The sequence below is a fragment of the Heterodontus francisci genome, unplaced genomic scaffold (genome assembly GCF_036365525.1).
Source record: "Heterodontus francisci isolate sHetFra1 unplaced genomic scaffold, sHetFra1.hap1 HAP1_SCAFFOLD_323, whole genome shotgun sequence".
NCBI lineage: Eukaryota > Metazoa > Chordata > Chondrichthyes > Heterodontiformes > Heterodontidae > Heterodontus > Heterodontus francisci.
In genome coordinates, this window is record NW_027141078.1 from 1,229,791 (window position 1) to 1,251,535 (window position 21,745).

Genomic DNA, 21,745 nt, shown 5'->3' on the forward strand with positions numbered 1-21,745 from the left:
TCTGGGGATTAGTCGAGCCCCGGGCCCGTGGGGTCTGTGAAAAGGGGTTCAGAGTCCCGCACTGATAACCCGCAGCGAGAGAGCAGCCCGGGTGTTGCTGCAGGAACAGGACGAAGGCAGAGAGCGGAAATGACAGGAAAGGGAATTGAGAACGTCAATTAGAGGAATTGGCTTTTTTTTTTATAGAATTACGAGAGGCACGGAGAACTTCTCGTATTTACATGCAGAGCTGACAGGGATTAACCCTCTCACGCACCTCCTCCCAGTTACACACACACACACAACGGGGCAGCCTGTTCCCCTATCGGAGGGGGGATTAACCCTCTCACCCACCTCCTCCCAGTTACACACACACACAACGGGGCAGCCCGTTCCCCTATCGGAGGGGGGATTAACCCTCTCACCCACCTCCTCCCAGTTACACACACACACCGGGGCAGCCCGTTCCCCTATCGGAGGGGGGGATTAACCCTCTCACCCACCTCCTCCCAGTTACACACACACACCGGGGCAGCCTGTTCCCCTATCGGAGGGAGGGGGATTAACCCTCTCACCCACCTCCTCCCAGTTACACACACACACACCGGGGCAGCCTGTTCCCCTATCGGAGGGAGGGGGATTAACCCTCTCACGCACCTCCTCCCAGTTACACACACACTGGGGCAGACCGTTCCCCTATCGGAGGGAGGGGGATTAACCCTCTCACCCACCTCCTCCCAGTTACACACACCGGGGCAGCCCGTTCCCCTATCGGAGGGGGGGGGGGGACCAACCCTCTTGCCTCATCCCAGTTACACACACACACGCGGCTGAGGAATGTTGCGGCAAGTGCTCAGCTGAGAGCTGCCCTTCGAGAAGGGACGCAAGGAACTGTGGAGGCCACAGTGTATATGAAAATGTAAAAGTTTATTGGGAGTTACCCGATCGAGTATAAAATACAGCCCAGGGCAGGAGGCGGTCCTCTCGCTGGCCAGCACCACTTTCAGTCTTCATGGGGAGACCGCTCCGCCTGTTAATGCACTCGCCCCCTCCCCTCGACCTGATCCCAAAACACTAGGTGACGTTGCAGGGGAAAGGTCGGAGGCTGGGGTCCCCGTCGACATCCCCCCCCCCCGACCACCCAGCTCACTGGAGGGCCTCCTGAAACTGCTCGGCGCACCCATTGAGGTCCATGTCTTTGAGAACTTTGCAGATGGCCTCGGTGGTAGCCCCCTTGCCGCCTTGCCTGTCACGCCAGATCTTGACCATGGTGTACTGGGCCTCACGGAAGCTCTGCCGGTTGTCCATCTCGCTGCGTTCGATGTCATGGTCGTTCATGCCCAGGCGTCTGACAAACTCCTTCCACCGAGAGGCCGGAACCAAGTCCGCAATCACGTAGTTGACTTGACTACCTGGGCGGGGCGGGAGAGAGACAGAGGCAGCGATGAACACAACTGTCACCGGGCTCCGGGAAAGCGACCCCCCCCTCCACCCCCCCGCTGGCCCTGACGCCAACCGCCAGCGCACAGCGGTCAGCTTACGCACAGAAGGATCCCGCGGGCTGTTTGAGACGTCTGGCTTTCCCCTCCGCTGTCCGCCCAGCAGATGCCAAGCAGGACACTCTCCTCCTCCACCCCATGACCCGAAGACGCCCCCGACTCCCGGGAAAACCCCCCACCCACCCACCCACGCTTACTGTTGGGGAGCTGCGTCTTCCCAGCAATCTGCACGCAGTCGGGAAGCTCGGAGCACGGAGCAGAAAAGTATCCGGAGTCGGCCTGGAACGCCATTTCCTGAATCGGCAACAGGGACTGTGTTTTCCCGACAACCAACTGAGCACGGAGTGGAGAGAGAGAAAAATTAGACATCAGCACCCAGAATGGAGAGACAAGTACCACTGATATATCCCACACCCCTCAGTGTAACTCTGATATATCCCACACCCCTCACTGTAACACACTGATATATCCCACACCCCTCACTGGAACACTGATATATCCCACACCCCTCAGTGTAACACTGATATATCCCACACCCCTCACTGTAACACTGATATATCCCACACCCCTCACTGTAACACTGATATATCCCACACCCCTCACTGTAACACACTGATATATCCCACACCCCTCACTGTAACACTGATATATCCCACACCCCTCAGTGTAACACACTGATATATCCCACACCCCTCAGTGTAACACACTGATATATCCCACACCCCTCACTGTAACACTGATATATCCCACACCCCTCACTGTAACACTGATATATCCCACACCCCTCACTGTAACACACTGATATATCCCACACCCCTCACTGTAACACTGATATATCCCACACCCCTCAGTGTAACACTGATATATCCCACACCCCTCACTGTAACACTGATATATCCCACACCCCTCCGTGTAACACTGATATATCCCACACCCCTCACTGTAACACACTGATATATCCCACACCCCTCAGTGTAACACACTGATATATCCCACACCCCTCACTGTAACACTGATATATCCCACACCCCTCACTGGAACACTGATATATCCCACACCCCTCACTGTAACACTGATATATCCCACACCCCTCACTGTAACACTGATATATCCAACACCCCTCACTGTAACACTGATATATCCCACACCCCTCACTGTAACACTGATATATCCCACACCCCTCCGTGTAACACTGATATATCCCACACCCCTCAGTGTAACACACTGATATATCCCACACCCCTCAGTGTAACACACTGATATATCCCACACCCCTCACTGGAACACTGATATATCCCACACCCCTCAGTGTAACACACTGATATATCCCACACCCCTCACTGTAACACTGATATATCCCACACCCCTCACTGGAACACTGATATATCCCACACCCCTCACTGTAACACACTGATATATCCCACACCCCTCAGTGTAACACTGATATATCCCACACCCCTCACTGTAACACTGATATATCCCACACCCCTCAGTGTAACACTGATATACCCAACACCCCTCACTGTAACACTGATATATCCCACACCCCTCACTGTAACACTGATATATCCCACACCTCTCAGTGTAACACTGATATATCCCACACCCCTCCGTGTAACACTGATATATCCCACACCCCTCACTGTAACACTGATATATCCCACACCCCTCACTGTAACACTGATATATCCCACACCCCTCACTGTAACACTGATATATCCCACACCCCTCAGTGTAACTCTGATATATCCCACGCCCCTCACTGTAACACTGATATATCTCACGCCCCTCACTGTAACACACTGATATATCCCACACCCCTCACTGTAACACTGATATATCCCACACCCCTCACTGTAACACTGATATATCCCACACCCCTCACTGTAACACTGATATATCCCACACCCCTCACTGTAACACTGATATATCCCACACCCCTCACTGTAACACTGATATATCCCACACCCCTCACTGTAACACTGATATATCCCACACCCCTCAGTGTAACTCTGATATATCCCACACCCCTCACTGTAACACACTGATATATCCCACACCCCTCAGTGTAACTCTGATATATCCCACACCCCTCACTGTAACACACTGATATATCCCAAACCCATCACTGTCACACTGATATATCCCACACCCCTCACTGTCACACTCTGATATACCCAACACCCCTCACTGTAACACTCTGATATATCCCACACCCCTCACTGTAACACTGATATATCCCACACCCCTCACTGTAACACTGATATATCCCACACCCCTCACTGTAACACTGATATATCCCACACCCCTCAGTGTAACACTGATATACCCAACACCCCTCACTGTAACACTGATATATCCCACACCCCTCACTGTCACACTGATATATCCCAAACCCATCACTGTAACACTGATATATCCCACACCCCTCAGTGTAACTCTGATATATCCCACACCCCTCACTGTAACACACTGATATATCCCACACTCCTCAGTGTAACACACTGATATATCCCAAACCCATCACTGTAACACTGAAATATCCCACACCCCTCAGTGTAACACACTGATATATCCCACACCCCTCAGTGTAACTCTGATATATCCCACACCCCTCACTGTAACACTGATATATCCCACACCCCTCAGTGTAACACTGATATACCCAACACCCCTCACTGTAACACTGATATATCCCACACCCCTCACTGTCACACTGATATATCCCAAACCCATCACTGTAACACTGATATATCCCAAACCCATCACTGTAACACTGATATATCCCACACCCCTCAGTGTAACTCTGATATATCCCACACCCCTCACTGTAACACACTGATATATCCCACACTCCTCACTGTAACACTGATATATCCCACACTCCTCACTGTAACACTGATATATCCCACACCCCTCAGTGTAACACTGATATATCCCACACCCCTCACTGTAACACTGATATATCCAACACCCCTCACTGGAACACTGATATACCCCACACCCCTCACTGTAACACTGATATATCCCACACCCCTCACTGTAACACTGATATATCCCACACCCCTCACTGTAACACTGATATATCCAACACCCCTCACTGTAACACTCTGATATATCCCACACCCCTCACTGTATCACTCTGATATATCCCACACCCCTCAATGTAACACTGATATACCCCACACCCCTCACTGTAACACTGATGTATCCCACACCCCTCAGTGTAACACTCTGATATATCCCACACCCCTCACTGTAACACTGATATATCCCACAGCCCTCAGTGTAACACTGATATATCCCACAGCCCTCACTGTAACACTCTGATATATCCCACACCCCTCACTGTCACAATGATATATCCCACACCCCTCACTGTAACAGTGATATATCCCACACCCCTCACTGTAACACTGATATATCCCACACCCCTCACTGTAACACACTGATATATCCCACACCCCTCACTGTAACACTGATATATCCCACACCCCTCCGTGTAACACTGATATATCCCACACCCCTCACTGTAACACTGATATATCCCACACCCCTCACTGTAACACTGATATATCCCACAGCCCTCACTGTAACACTCTGATATATCCCACACCCCTCACTGTCACAATGATATATCCCACACCCCTCACTGTAACACACTGATATATCCCACACCCCTCACTGTCACACTGACATATCCCACACCCCTCACTGTCACACTGATATATCCCACACCCCTCACTGTAACACTGATATATCCCACACCCCTCACTGTAACACTGATATATCCCACACCCCTCACTGTCACACTGATATATCCCACACCCCTCACTGTCACACTGATATATCCCACACCCCTCACTGTAACACTGATATATCCCACACCCCTCACTGTAACACTGATATATCCCACACCCCTCACTGTAACACTGATATATCCCACACCCCTCACTGTAACACTGATATATCCCACACTCCTCACTGTAACACTGATATATCCCACACCCCTCACTGTAACACTGATATATCCCACACCCATCACTGTAACACTGATATATCCCACACCCCTCAGTGTAACACTGATATATTCCACACCCCTCACTGTAACACGGATATATCCCACACCCCTCACTGTAACACTGATATATCCCACACCCCTCAGTGTAACACTGATATATCCCACACCCCTCAGTGTAACACTGATATATCCCACACCCCTCACTGTAACACAGATATATCCCACACCCCTCACTGTAACACTGATATATCCCACACACCTCACTGTCACACTGATATATCCCACACACCTCACTGTAACACTGATATATCCCACACCCCTCACTGCAACACTGATATATACCACACCCCTCACTGCAACACTGATATAATCCCACACCCCTCACTGTCACACTGATATATCCCACACCCCTCAATGTAATACACTGATATATCCCACACCCCCTCACTGTTACAGTCTGAGAGATCCCACACCCCTCACTGTAACACTCTGATATATCCCACACCCCTCAGTGTTACACTGATATATCCCACACCCCTCACTGTAACACTGATATATCCCACACCCCTCACTGTAACACTGATATATCCCACACCCCTCACTGTAACACTGATATATCCCACACCCCTCACTGTCACACTGATATATCCCACACCCCTCACTGTCACACTGATATATCCCACACCCCTCACTGGCACACTGATATATCCCACACCCCTCACTGTTTCACTGAATAATCCCACACCCCTCACTGCAACACTGAATAATCCCACACTCCTCACTGTCACACTGATATATCCCACACCACTCACTGTGACACTGATATATCCCACACCCCTCACTGTCACACTGAGATATCCCACACCCCTCACTGGCACACTGATATATCCCACACCCCTCACTGGCACACTGATATATCCCACACCCCTCACTGCAACACTGAATAATCCCACACCCCTCACTGTAACACTGATATATCCCACACCACTCACTGTGACACTGATATATCCCACACCCCTCACTGTCACACTGATATATCCCACACCCCTCACTGTCACACTGATATATCCCACACCCCTCACTGGCACACTGATATATCCCACACCCCTCACTGGCACACTGATATATCCCACACCACTCACTGTGACACTGATATAACCCACACCCCTCACTGTGACACTGATATATCCCACACCCCTCACTGTAACACTGATATATCCCACACCCCTCACTGTAACACTGATATATCCCACACCCCTCACTGTAACACTGATATATCCCACACCCCTCACTGTAACACTGATATATCCCACACCCCTCAGTGTAACTCTGATATATCCCACACCCCTCACTGTAACACACTGATATATCCCACACCCCTCAGTGTAACTCTGATATATCCCACACCCCTCACTGTAACACACTGATATATCCCAAACCCATCACTGTCACACTGATATATCCCACACCCCTCACTGTCACACTCTGATATACCCAACACCCCTCACTGTAACACTCTGATATATCCCACACCCCTCACTGTAACACTGATATATCCCACACCCCTCACTGTAACACTGATATATCCCACACCCCTCACTGTAACACTGATATATCCCACACCCCTCAGTGTAACACTGATATACCCAACACCCCTCACTGTAACACTGATATATCCCACACCCCTCACTGTCACACTGATATATCCCAAACCCATCACTGTAACACTGATATATCCCACACCCCTCAGTGTAACTCTGATATATCCCACACCCCTCACTGTAACACACTGATATATCCCACACTCCTCAGTGTAACACACTGATATATCCCAAACCCATCACTGTAACACTGAAATATCCCACACCCCTCAGTGTAACACACTGATATATCCCACACCCCTCAGTGTAACTCTGATATATCCCACACCCCTCTGTGTAACACTGATATATCCCACACCCCTCACTGTAACACTGATATATCCCACACCCCTCAGTGTAACACTGATATACCCAACACCCCTCACTGTAACACTGATATATCCCACACCCCTCACTGTCACACTGATATATCCCAAACCCATCACTGTAACACTGATATATCCCAAACCCATCACTGTAACACTGATATATCCCACACCCCTCAGTGTAACTCTGATATATCCCACACCCCTCACTGTAACACACTGATATATCCCACACTCCTCACTGTAACACTGATATATCCCACACCCCTCAGTGTAACACTGATATATCCCACACCCCTCACTGTAACACTGATATATCCAACACCCCTCACTGGAACACTGATATACCCCACACCCCTCACTGTAACACTGATATATCCCACACCCCTCACTGTAACACTGATATATCCCACACCCCTCACTGTAACACTGATATATCCAACACCCCTCACTGTAACACTCTGATATATCCCACACCCCTCACTGTATCACTCTGATATATCCCACACCCCTCAATGTAACACTGATATACCCCACACCCCTCACTGTAACACTGATGTATCCCACACCCCTCAGTGTAACACTCTGATATATCCCACACCCCTCACTGTAACACTGATATATCCCACAGCCCTCAGTGTAACACTGATATATCCCACAGCCCTCACTGTAACACTGATATATCCCACACACCTCACTGTCACACTGATATATCCCACACACCTCACTGTAACACTGATATATCCCACACCCCTCACTGCAACACTGATATATACCACACCCCTCACTGCAACACTGATATAATCCCACACCCCTCACTGTCACACTGATATATCCCACACCCCTCAATGTAATACACTGATATATCCCACACCCCCTCACTGTTACAGTCTGAGAGATCCCACACCCCTCACTGTAACACTCTGATATATCCCACACCCCTCAGTGTTACACTGATATATCCCACACCCCTCACTGTAACACTGATATATCCCACACCCCTCACTGTAACACTGATATATCCCACACCCCTCACTGTAACACTGATATATCCCACACCCCTCACTGTAACACTGATATATCCCACACCCCTCACTGTCACACTGATATATCCCACACCCCTCACTGGCACACTGATATATCCCACACCCCTCACTGTTTCACTGAATAATCCCACACCCCTCACTGCAACACTGAATAATCCCACACTCCTCACTGTCACACTGATATATCCCACACCACTCACTGTGACACTGATATATCCCACACCCCTCACTGTCACACTGAGATATCCCACACCCCTCACTGGCACACTGATATATCCCACACCCCTCACTGGCACACTGATATATCCCACACCCCTCACTGCAACACTGAATAATCCCACACCCCTCACTGTAACACTGATATATCCCACACCACTCACTGTGACACTGATATATCCCACACCCCTCACTGTCACACTGATATATCCCACACCCCTCACTGTCACACTGATATATCCCACACCCCTCACTGGCACACTGATATATCCCACACCCCTCACTGGCACACTGATATATCCCACACCACTCACTGTGACACTGATATAACCCACACCCCTCACTGTGACACTGATATATCCCACACCCCTCACTGTAACACTCTGATATATCCCACACCCCTCAGTGTTACACTGATATATCCCACACCCCTCACTGTCACACTGATATATCCCACACCCCTCACTGTAACACTCTGATATATCCCACACCCCTCAGTGTTACACTGATATATCCCACACCCCTCACTGTCACACTGATATATCCCACACCCCTCACTGTAACACTGATATATCCCACACCCCTCACTGTAACACTGATATATCCCACACCCCTCACTGTAACACTCTGATATATCCCACACCCCTCAGTGTTACACTGATATATCCCACACCCCTCACTGTAACACTGATATATCCCACACCCCTCACTGTAACACTGATATATCCCACACCCCTCACTGTCACACTGATATATCCCACACTTGTCACTGTAACACTGATATATCCCACACTTGTCACTGTAACACTGATATATCCCACACCCCTCACTGCAACACTGATATATCCCACACCCCTCACTGTCACACTGATATATCCCACACCTCTCACTGTAACACTGATATATCCCACACCCCTCACTGTAACACTGATATATCCCACACCCCTCACTGTAACACTGATATATCCCACACCCCTCACTGTCACACTGATATATCCCACACCCCTCACTGTCACACTGATATATCCCTCACTGTAACACTGATATATCCCACACCCCTCACTGTCACACTGATATATCCCACACCCCTCACTGTAACACTGATATATCCCACACCCCTCACTGTCACACTGATATATCCCTCACTGTAACACTGATATATACCACACCCCTCACTGTAACACTGATATATCCCACACCCCTCACTGTAACACTGATATATCCCACACCCCTCACTGTAACACTGATATATCCCACACCCCTCACTGTCACACTGATATATCCGACACCCCTCACTGTCACACTGATATATCCCTCACCCCTCACTGTAACACTGATATATCCCACACCCCTCACTGTAACACTGATATATCCCACACCCCTCACTGTAACACTGATATATCCCTCACCCCTCACTGTAACACTGATATATCCCACACCCCTCACTGTCACACTGATATATCCCACACCCCTCACTGTCACACTGATATATCCCACACCCCTCACTGTAACACTGATATATCCCACACCCCTCACTGTAACACACTGATATATCCCACACCCCTCACTGTCACACTGATATATTCCACACCTATCACTGTGACACTGATATAACCCACACCCCTCACTGTAACACTGATATATCCCACACCCCTCACTGTAACACTGATATCTCCCACACCCCTCACTGTCACACTGATATATCCCACACCCCTCACTGTGACACTGATATAACCCACACCCCTCACTGTAACACTGATATATCCCACACCCCTCACTGCAACACTGATATATCCCACGCCCCTCACTGTAACACTGATATATCCCACACCCCTCACTGTGACACTGATATAACCCACACCCCTCACTGTGACACTGATATATCCAACACCCCTCACTGTAACACTGATATATCCCTCACTGCAACACTGATATATCCCACACTTGTCACTGTAACACTGATACATCCCACACCCCTCACTGCAACACTGATATATCCCACACCCCTCACTGTCACACTGATATATCCCACACCCCTCACTGTCACACTGATATATCCCACACCCCTCACTGGAACACTGATATATCCCACACCCCTCACAGGAACACTGATATATCCCACACCCCTCACTGTAACACTGATATATCCCACACCCCTCACTGTCACACTGATATATCCCATACCCCTCACTGTAACACTGATATATCCCTCACTGTAACACTGATATATCCCACACCCCTCACTGTCACACTGATATATCCCACACCCCTCACGTTAACACTGATATATCCCACACCCCTCACTGTAACACTGATATATCCCACACCCCTCACTGCAACACTGATATATACCACACCCCTCACTGCAACACTGATATATACCACACCCCTCACTGTAACACTGATATATCCCACACCCCTCACTGTAACACTGATATATCCCACACCCCTCACTGTAACACTGATATATCCCACACCCCTCACTGTAACACTGATATATCCCACACCCCTCACTGTCACACTGATATATCCGACACCCCTCACTGTCACACTGATATATCCCATACCCCTCACTGTAACACTCCGATATATCCCACACCCCTCACTGTAACACTGATATATCCCACACCCCTCACTGTCACACTGATATATCCCACACCCCTCACTGTAACACTGATATATCCCTCACCCCTCACTGTAACACTGATATATCCCACACCCCTCACTGTAACACTGATATATCCCACACCCCTCACTGTAACACTGATATATCCCACACCCCTCACTGTAACACTGATATATCCCACACCCCTCACTGTAACACTGATATATCCCATACCCCTCACTTTAACACTGATATATCCGACACCCCTCACTTTAACACTGATATATCCGACACCCCTCACTTTAACACTGATATATCCGACACCCCTCACTGTCACACTGATATATCCCTCACCCCTCACTGTCACACTGATATATCCCACACCCCTCACTGTAACACTCTGATATATCCCACACCCCTCACTGTAACACTGATATATCCCACACCCCTCACTGTAACACTCTGATCTATCCCACACCCCTCACTGTAACACTGATATATCCCACACCCCTCACTGTAACACTGATATATCCCACACTCCTCACTGTAACAATGATATATCCCACACCCCTCACTGTAACACTCATATATCCCACACCCCTCACTGTAACACTCTGATATATCCCACACCCCTCACTGTCACACTGATATATCCCACACCCCTAACTGTCACACTGATATATCCCACACCCCTCACTGTCACACTGATATATCCCACACCCCTCAATCTAACAATGATATATCCCACACTCCTCACAGTAACAATGATATATCCCACACCCCTCACTGTCACACTGATATATCCCACACCCCTCAATGTAACAATGATATATCCCACACTCCTCACAGTAACAATGATATATCCCACACCCCTCACTGTCACAATGATATATCCCACACCCCTCACTGTCACACTGATATATCCCACACCCCTCACTGTAACGCTGATATATCCCACACCCCTCCCTGTTCCACTCTGATATATCCCTCACCCCTCCCCGTTCCACTCTGATATATCCCACACCCCTCAGTGTGACACTAATATACCCCACACCCCTCACTGTAACACTGATATATCCCTCACCCCTCACTGTAACACTGATATATCCCACACCCCTCACTGTAACACTGATCTATGCCACACCCCTCACTGTAACAATGATATATCCCACACCCCTCACTGTAACACTGATATATCCCACACCCCTCACTGAAACACTGATATATCCCACACCCCTCACTGTCATACTGATATATCCCACACCCCTCACTGTAACACTGATATATCCCACACCCCTCACTGTAACACTGATATATCCCACACCCCTCACTGTAACACTGATATATCCCACACCCCTCACTGTCACACTGATATATCCCACACCCCTCACTGTAACACTGATATATCCCACACCCCTCACTGTAACACTGATATATCCCACACCCCTCACTGTAACACTGATATACTCACCTCTGAGGGGGATGTGCTCCCTGTTTCATCTGTAAATGGTGAATTTAAAGAAAAAAATGATCAATTTCGTTTGAATATTGTGCAATCCTCAAATGTCATTTCACAACTTTCTCAAAACCCCATCCCGTTCACTCCCACCGTACACAATCCCAACGGACCCAAACCCCTACCTGTTCACTCCCACCGTACACAATCCCAACAGACCCAAACCCCTTCCCGTTCACTCCCACCATACACAATCCCAACGGACCCAAACCCCTTCCCGTTCACTCCCACCGTACACAATCCCAACGGACCCAAACCCCTTCCCGTTCACTCCCACCGTACACAATCCCAACAGACCCCGAACCCCTTCCCGTTCACTCCCACCGTACACAATCCCAATGGACCCAAACCCCTTCCCAGTTCACTCCCACCGTACACAATCCCAATGGACCCCGAACCCCTTCCCGTTCACTCCCACCGTACACAATCCCAATGGACCCGAACCCCTTCCCGTTCACTCCCACCGTACACAATCCCAACAGACCCAAACCCCTTCCCGTTCACTCCCACCATACACAATCCTAAACGGACCCAAACCCCTTCCCGTTCACTCCCACCGTACACAATCCCAACGGACCCAAACCCCTTCCCGTTCACTCCGACCATACACAATCCCAACAGACCCCGAACCCCTTCCCGTTCACTCCCACCGTACACAATCCCAATGGACCCAAACCCCTTCCCAGTTCACTCCCACCGTACACAATCCCAATGGACCCGAACCCCTTCCCGTTCACTCCCACCGTACACAATCCCAACGGACCCAAACCCCTTCCCGTTCACTCCCACCATACACAATCCCAACGGACCCAAACCCCTTCCCGTTCACTCCCACCGTACACAATCCCAACGGACCCAAACCCCTTCCCGTTCACTCCCACCGTACACAATCCCAACAGACCCCAAACCCCTTCCCGTTCACTCCCACCGTACACAATCCCAATGGACTCAAACCCCTTCCCAGTTCACTCCCACCGTACACAATCCCAATGGACCCAAACCCCTTCCCAGTTCACTCCCACCGTACACAATCCCAATGGACCCCGAACCCCTTCCCGTTCACTCCCACCGTACACAATCCCAATGGACCCGAACCCCTTCCCGTTCACTCCCACCGTACACAATCCCAACAGACCCAAACCCCTTCCCGTTCACTCCCACCATACACAATCCTAAACGGACCCAAACCCCTTCCCGTTCACTCCCACCGTACACAATCCCAACGGACCCAAACCCCTTCCCGTTCACTCCGACCATACACAATCCCAACAGACCCCGAACCCCTTCCCGTTCACTCCCACCGTACACAATCCCAATTGACCCAAACCCCTTCCCAGTTCACTCCCACCGTACACAATCCCAATGGACCCGAACCCCTTCCCGTTCACTCCCACCGTACACAATCCCAAAGGACCCGAACCCCTTCCCCTTCACTCCCACCGTACACAATCCCAAAGGACCCGAACCCCTTCCCCGTTCACTTCCATTATACACAATCCCAATGGACCCGAACCCCTTCCCGTTCACTCCCACCGCACACAATCCCAATGGACCTGAACCCCTTCCCCGTTCACTCCCACCAAACACAATCCCAAAGGACCCGAACCCCTTCCCCGTTCACTCCCACCATACACAATCCCAAAGGACCTGAACCCCTTCCCGTTCACTCCCGCCGTACACAATCCCAAAGGACCCGAACCCCTTCCCCGTTCACTCCCACCATGCACAATCCCAATGGACCCAAACCCCTTCCCGTTCACTCCCACCGTACACAATCCCAACAGACCCCGAACCCCTTCCCTTTCACTCCCACCGTACACAATCCCAAAGTACCCGAACCCCTTCCCGTTCAGTCCCACCGTACACAATCCCAACGGACCCCGAACCCCTTCCCGTTCAATCCCACCGTACACAATCCCAACGGACCCAAACCCCTTCCCGTTCACTCCCACCGTACACAATCCCAATGGACCCGAACCCCTTCCCGTTCACTCCCACCGTACACAATCCCAACGGACCCAAACCCCTTCCCGTTCATTCCCACCGTACACAATCCCAATGGACCCGAACCCCTTCCCGTTCACTCCCACCGTACACAATCCCAACGGACCCAAACCCCTACCCGTTCACTCCCACCGTTCACAATCCCAACGGACCCAAACCCCTACCTGTTCACTCCCACCGTTCACAATCCCAACGGACCCAATCTCCTTCCCGTTCACTCCCACCGTACACAATCCCAATGGACCCGAACCCCTTCCCGTTCACTCCCACCGTACACAATCCCAACGGACCCAAACCCCTACCCGTTCATTCCCACCGTACACAATCCCAACGGACCCGAACCCCTTCCCGTTCACTCCCACCGTACACAATCCCAATGGACCCGAACCCCTTCCCGTTCACTCCCACCGTACACAATCCCAACGGACCCGAACCCCTTCCCGTTCACTCCCACCGTACACAATCCCAATGGACCCGAACCCCTTCCCGTTCACTCCCACTGTACACAATCCCAATGGACTCCAAACCCCTTCCCGTTCACTCCCACCGTACAGAATCCCAATGGACCCGAACCCCTACCTGTTCACTCCCACCGTACACAATCCCAATGGACTCCAAACCCCTTCCCGTTCACTCCCACCGTTCACAATCCCAACGGACCCAATCTCCTTCCCACCGTACACAATCCCAACAGACCCAAACCCCTTCCCATTCACTCCCACCGTACACAATCCCAATGGACCCAAACCCCTTCCCGTTCAGTCCCACTGCACACAATCCCAATGGACCCAAACCCCTTCCCGTTCACTCCCACCGTACACAATCCCAATGGATCCAAACCCCTTCCCGTTCAGTCCCACCGTACACAATCCCAAAGGACCCGAACCCCTTCCCCGTTCACTCCCACCATACACAATCCCAATGGATCCAAACCCCTTCCCGTTCAGTCCCACCGTACACAATCCCAAAGGACCCGAACCCCTTCCCCGTTCACTCCCATTATACACAATCCCAAAGGACCCGAACCCCTTCCCGTTCACTCCCATTATACACAATCCCAATGGACCCCGAACCCCTTCCCGTTCACTCCCATTATACACAATCCCAATGGACCCCGAACCCCTTCCCGTTCACTCCCACCGTACACAATCCCAATGGACCCGAACCCCTTCCCATTCACTCCCACCGTACACAATCCCAATGGACCCGAACCCCTTCCCGTTCAGTCCCACCATACACAATCCCAAAGGACCCGAACCCCTTCCCATTCAGTCCCACCGTACACAATCCCAATGGACCCGAACCCCTTCCCGTTCAGTCCCACCATACACAATCCCAATGGATCCAAACCCCTTCCCGTTCACTCCCATTATACACAATCCCAAAGGACCCGAACCCCTTCCCATTCACTCCCACCGTACACAATCCCAAAGGACCTGAACCCCTTCCCCGTTCACTCCCACCATACACAATCCCAATGGATCCAAACCCCTTCCCGTTCACTCCCATTATACACAATCCCAAAGGACCCGAACCCCTTCCCATTCACTCCCACCGTACACAATCCCAATGGACCTGAACCCCTTCCCGTTCACTCCCACCGTACACAATCCCAATGGATCCAAACCCCTTCCCGTTCACTCCCACTGCACACAATCCCAATGGACCTGAACCCCTTCCCCGTTCACTCCCACCATACACAATCCCAATGGATCCAAACCCCTTCCCGTTCACTCCCATTATACACAATCCCAAAGGACCCGAACCCCTTCCCATTCACTCCCACCGTACACAATCCCAATGGACCTGAACCCCTTCCCGTTCACTCCCACTGTACACAATCCCAAAGGACCCGAACCCCTTCCCATTCAGTCCCACCGTACACAATCCCAATGGACCCGAACCCCTTCCCGTTCAGTCCCACCATACACAATCCCAATGGATCCAAACCCCTTCCCGTTCACTCCCATTATACACAATCCCAAAGGACCCGAACCCCTTCCCATTCACTCCCACCGTACACAATCCCAAAGGACCTGAACCCCTTCCCCGTTCACTCCCACCATACACAATCCCAATGGATCCAAACCCCTTCCCGTTCACTCCCATTATACACAATCCCAAAGGACCCGAACCCCTTCCCATTCACTCCCACCGTACACAATCCCAATGGACCTGAACCCCTTCCCGTTCACTCCCACCGTACACAATCCCAATGGATCCAAACCCCTTCCCGTTCACTCCCACTGCACACAATCCCAATGGACCTGAACCCCTTCCCCGTTCACTCCCACCATACACAATCCCAATGGATCCAAACCCCTTCCCGTTCACTCCCATTATACACAATCCCAAAGGACCCGAACCCCTTCCCATTCACTCCCACCGTACACAATCCCAATGGACCTGAACCCCTTCCCATTCACTCCCATTATACACAATCCCAATGGACCTGAACCCCTTCCCATTCACTCCCACCGTACACAATCCCACTGGACCTGAACCCCTTCCCGTTCACTCCCACCGTACACAATCCCAATGGACCTGAACCCCTTCCCGTTCACTCCCACCGTACACAATCCCAAAGGACCCGAACCCCTTCCCCGTTCACTTCCATTATACACAATCCCAATGGACCCGAACCCCTTCCCGTTCACTCCCACCGCACACAATCCCAATGGACCTGAACCCCTTCCCCGTTCACTCCCACCAAACACAATCCCAAAGGACCCGAACCCCTTCCCCGTTCACTCCCACCATACACAATCCCAAAGGACCTGAACCCCTTCCCGTTCACTCCCGCCGTACACAATCCCAATGGACTCAAACCCCTTCCCAGTTCACTCCCACCGTACACAATCCCAATGGACCCGAACCCCTTCCCGTTCAGTCCCACCGTACACAATCCCAAAGGACCCGAACCCCTTCCCCGTTCACTCCCACCGCACACAATCCCAATGGACCCAAACCCCTTCCCGTTCACTCCCACCATGCACAATCCCAATGGACCCAAACCCCTTCCCGTTCACTCCCACCGTACACAATCCCAATGGACCCAAACCCCTTCCCATTCACTCCCACCGTACACAATCCCAATGGACCCAAACCCCTTCCCGTTCACTCCCACCATGCACAATCCCAATGGACCCAAACCCCTTCCCATTCACTCCCACCGTACACAATCCCAAAGGACCTGAACCCCTTCCCCGTTCACTCCCACCGTACACAATCCCAACAGACCCCGAACCCCTTCCCGTTCACTCCCACCGTACACAATCCCAAAGTACCCGAACCCCTTCCCGTTCAGTCCCACCGTACACAATCCCAACGGACCCAAACCCCTTCCCGTTCACTCCCACCGTACACAATCCCAAAGTACCCGAACCCCTTCCTGTTCACTCCCACCGTACACAATCCCAATGGACCCGAACCCCTTCCCGTTCACTCCCACCGTACACAATCCCAACGGACCCAAACCCCTACCTGTTCACTCCCACTGTACACATTCCCAATGGACCCAAACCCCTACCTGTTCACTCCCACCGTTCACAATCCCAACGGACCCAATCTCCTTCCCGTTCACTCCCACCGTACACAATCCCAATGGACCCGAACCCCTTCCCGTTCACTCCCACCGTACACAATCCCAAAGGACCTGAACCCCTTCCCGTTCACTCCCACTGCACACAATCCCAATGGACCTGAACCCCTTCCCCGTTCACTCCCACCATACACAATCCCAATGGATCCAAACCCCTTCCCGTTCACTCCCACCGTACACAATCCCAATGGCCCCGAACCCCTTCCCGTTCACTCCCACCATACACAATCCCAATGGATCCAAACCCCTTCCCAGTTCACTCCACCATACACAATCCCAATGGACCCAAACCCCTTCCCAGTTCACTCCCACCGTACACAATCCCAATGGATCCAAACCCCTTCCCGTTCACTCCCACCATACACAATCCCAATGGACTCAAACCCCTTCCCAGTTCACTCCCACCATACACAATCCCAATGGACCCGAACCCCCTTGAAGCTAAGGTGGGGGAGGGAGGGGGTAAAGGAAGCCTGGTTCAGCTCGGACGTTGGGGACTCCTCTTACTGTGGTACTGAGGCACAGAAGCCCGTTTCAAACGTCTTTGTCCGATGCATCCCATCACCAAGAGAAATCCGATCAGCAGAGCAGAGCAGGAGACGACTGTGAGAATCAGGAAGAGATTTGTGTCGGTGCCTGGAAAATAAAATCCCGATCTTCAGCAGCTGATCATCCCATGGGAGATCCCCACATTCCGAAAGGAACCCGGGCTGATTCACCCCCTCCCTAACCCAGGGGTCACTGGACAGGGATCAGGAGCAGGAACCCGGGCTGATTCACCCCCTCCCTAACCCAGGGGTCACTGGACAGGGATCAGGAGCAGGATCCCGGGCTGATTCACCCCCCTCCCTAACCCAGGGGTCACTGGACAGGGATCAGGAGCAGGAACCCGGGCTGATTCACCCCCTCCCTAACCCAGGGGTCACTGGACAGGGATCAGGAGCAGGAACCCGGGCTGATTCACCCCCTCCCTAACCCAGGGGTCACTGGACAGGGATCAGGAGCAGGAACCCGGGCTGATTCACCCCCCCACCTCTCCCTAACCTAGGGGTCACTGGACAGGGATCAGGAGCAGGATCCCGGGCTGATTCACCCCCCTCCCTAACCCAGGGGTCACTGGACAGGGATCAGGAGCAGGAACCCGGGCTGATTCACCCCCTCCCTCCCTAACCAGGGGTCACTGGACAGGGATCAGGAGCAGGAACCCGGGCTGATTCACCCCCTCCCTCCCTAACCCAGGGGTCACTGGACAGGGATCAGGAGCAGGAACCCGGGCTGATTCACCCCCTCCCTCCCTAACCCAGGGGTCACTGGACAGGGATCAGGAACCCGGGCTGATTCACCCCCCTCCCTAACCCAGGGGTCACTGGACAGGGATCAGGAGCAGGAACCCGGGCTGATTCACCCCCCTTCCTCCCTAACCCAGGGGTCACTGGACAGGGATCAGGAGCAGGAACCCGGGCTGATCCACCCCCTCCCTAACCCAGGGGTCACTGGACAGGGATCAGGAGCAGGAACCCGGGCTGATTCACCCCCCCTCCCTCCCGAACCCAGGGGTCACTGGACAGGGATCAGGAGCAGGAACCCAGGCTGATTCACCCCCCTCCCTCCCTAACCCAGGGGTCACTGGACAGGGATCAGGAGCAGGAACCCGGGCTGATTCACGCCCCCCTCCCCAACCCAGGGGTCACTGGACAGGGATCAGGAGCAGGAACCCGGGCTGATTCACCCCCCTCCCTAACCCAGGGGTCACTGGACAGGGATCAGGAGCAGGAACCCGGGCTGATTCACCCCCCCTCCCTAACCCAGGGGTCACTGGACAGGGATCAGGAGCAGGAACCCGGGCTGATTCACCCCCCTTCCTCCCTAACCCAGGGGTCACTGGACAGGGATCAGGAGCAGGAACCCGGGCTGATTCACCCCCTCCTCCCTAACCAGGGGTCACTGGACAGGGATCAGGAGCAGGAACCCGGGCTGATTCACCCCCTCCCTAACCCAGGGGTCACTGGACAGGGATCAGGAGCAGGAACCCGGGCTGATTCACGCCCCTCCCTCCCTCCTTTTTCTCACCCCGAGTCCCTCCAAGATTGGAGGGTTATGTTGGAGGAGGACTAAGCCAGGGGTGAAAGGTGACGAAGACCCTACCTGTGGTGACTGGGAGCAGACAGAGTCGATCACAGTCATTTTGTGGATCGCAACTGCAGAAACAAGAAGCATTGATTAGACTGGGAGACAGAGAGAGAGAGACAGAGAGAGAGAGACAGAGAGAGAGAGTCAGAGAGAGAGAGTCAGAGAGAGAGAGTCAGAGAGAGAGAGTCAGAGAGAGAGAGTCAGAGAGAGAGAGAGTCAGAGAGAGAGACAGTGAAAGAGAGACAGAGAGACAGTGAAAGAGAGACAGAGAGACAGTGAGAGAGAGACAGAGAGACAGTGAGAGAGAGACAGAGAGACAGTGAGAGAGAGACAGTGAGAGAGTCAGAGAGAGACAGTGAGAGAGTCAGAGAGAGAGAGAGTCAGAGAGAGAGAGAGTCAGAGAGAGAGAGAGAGAGACAGAGAGAGAGAGAGACAGAGAGAGAGAGAGACAGAGAGAGAGAGAGACAGAGAGAGAGTCAGAGAGAGAGAGAGTCAGAGAGAGAGAGAGAGAGACAGAGAGAGAGTCAGAGAGAGAGAGAGTCAGAGAGAGACAGAGAGAGAGAGAGACAGAGAGAGAGAGAGACAGAGAGAGAGAGAGACAGAGAGAGAGAGAGTCAGAGAGAGAGAGAGTCAGAGAGAGAGAGAGTCAGAGAGAGAGAGAGTCAGAGAGAGAGAGAGTCAGAGAGAGAGACAGTGAAAGAGAGACAGAGAGACAGTGAAAGAGAGACAGAGAGACAGTGAGAGAGAGACAGAGAGACAGTGAGAGAGAGACAGAGAGACAGTGAGAGACAGTGAGAGAGACAGTGAGAGAGAGACAGTGAGAGAGAGACAGTGAGAGAGAGAGAGAGACAGTGAGAGAGAGAGAGAGAGAGAGACAGAGAGAGAGAGAGAGAGAGAGAGAGACAGAGAGACAGAGAGAGAGAGAGACAGAGAGAGAGAGAGACAGAGAGAGAGAGAGACAGAGAGAGAGAGAGACAGAGAGAGAGACAGAGAGAGAGAGAGTCAGAGAGAGAGAGAGTCAGAGAGAGAGAGAGAGACAGAGAGAGACAGAGAGAGAGAGAGAGAGAGACAGAGAGAGAGAGAGACAGAGAGAGAGACAGAGAGAGAGAGAGACAGAGAGAGAGAGAGACAGAGAGAGAGACAGAGAGAGAGAGAGACAGAA

General features: G+C 51.9%; 1 protein-coding gene across 1 annotated transcript; it reads right to left on the reverse strand.

The window, feature by feature from the left end:
• Positions 1–887: 887 nt before the first annotated feature.
• Positions 888–20,681, reverse strand: LOC137361954 (tumor necrosis factor receptor superfamily member 1A-like). The gene is made up of 5 exons (XM_068026545.1): positions 20,599–20,681; positions 18,961–19,089; positions 12,804–12,832; positions 1,676–1,811; positions 888–1,391 (listed from the first exon to the last, which is right to left on the reverse strand). The coding sequence occupies exons 2-5, from the start codon at positions 19,013–19,015 to the stop codon at positions 1,126–1,128; spliced, it is 486 nt and encodes a 161-aa protein (XP_067882646.1). The 5' UTR covers positions 19,016–19,089; positions 20,599–20,681; the 3' UTR covers positions 888–1,125.
• Positions 20,682–21,745: the final 1,064 nt, after the last annotated feature.

Bases quoted from the DNA above. Each gene is read 5' to 3' on its own strand.
- LOC137361954 (XM_068026545.1), bottom strand. From the start codon at position 19,015: ATGGGATGCATCGGACAAAGACGTTTGAAACGGGCTTCTGTGCCTCAG. The intron at 12,833-18,960 runs GTAAGAGGAGTC...CACCATTTACAG, and splicing joins TTCTGTGCCTCAGTACCACA to ATGAAACAGGGAGCACATCC. The intron at 1,812-12,803 runs GTGAGTATATCA...CTCCGTGCTCAG, and splicing joins GGAGCACATCCCCCTCAGAG to TTGGTTGTCGGGAAAACACA.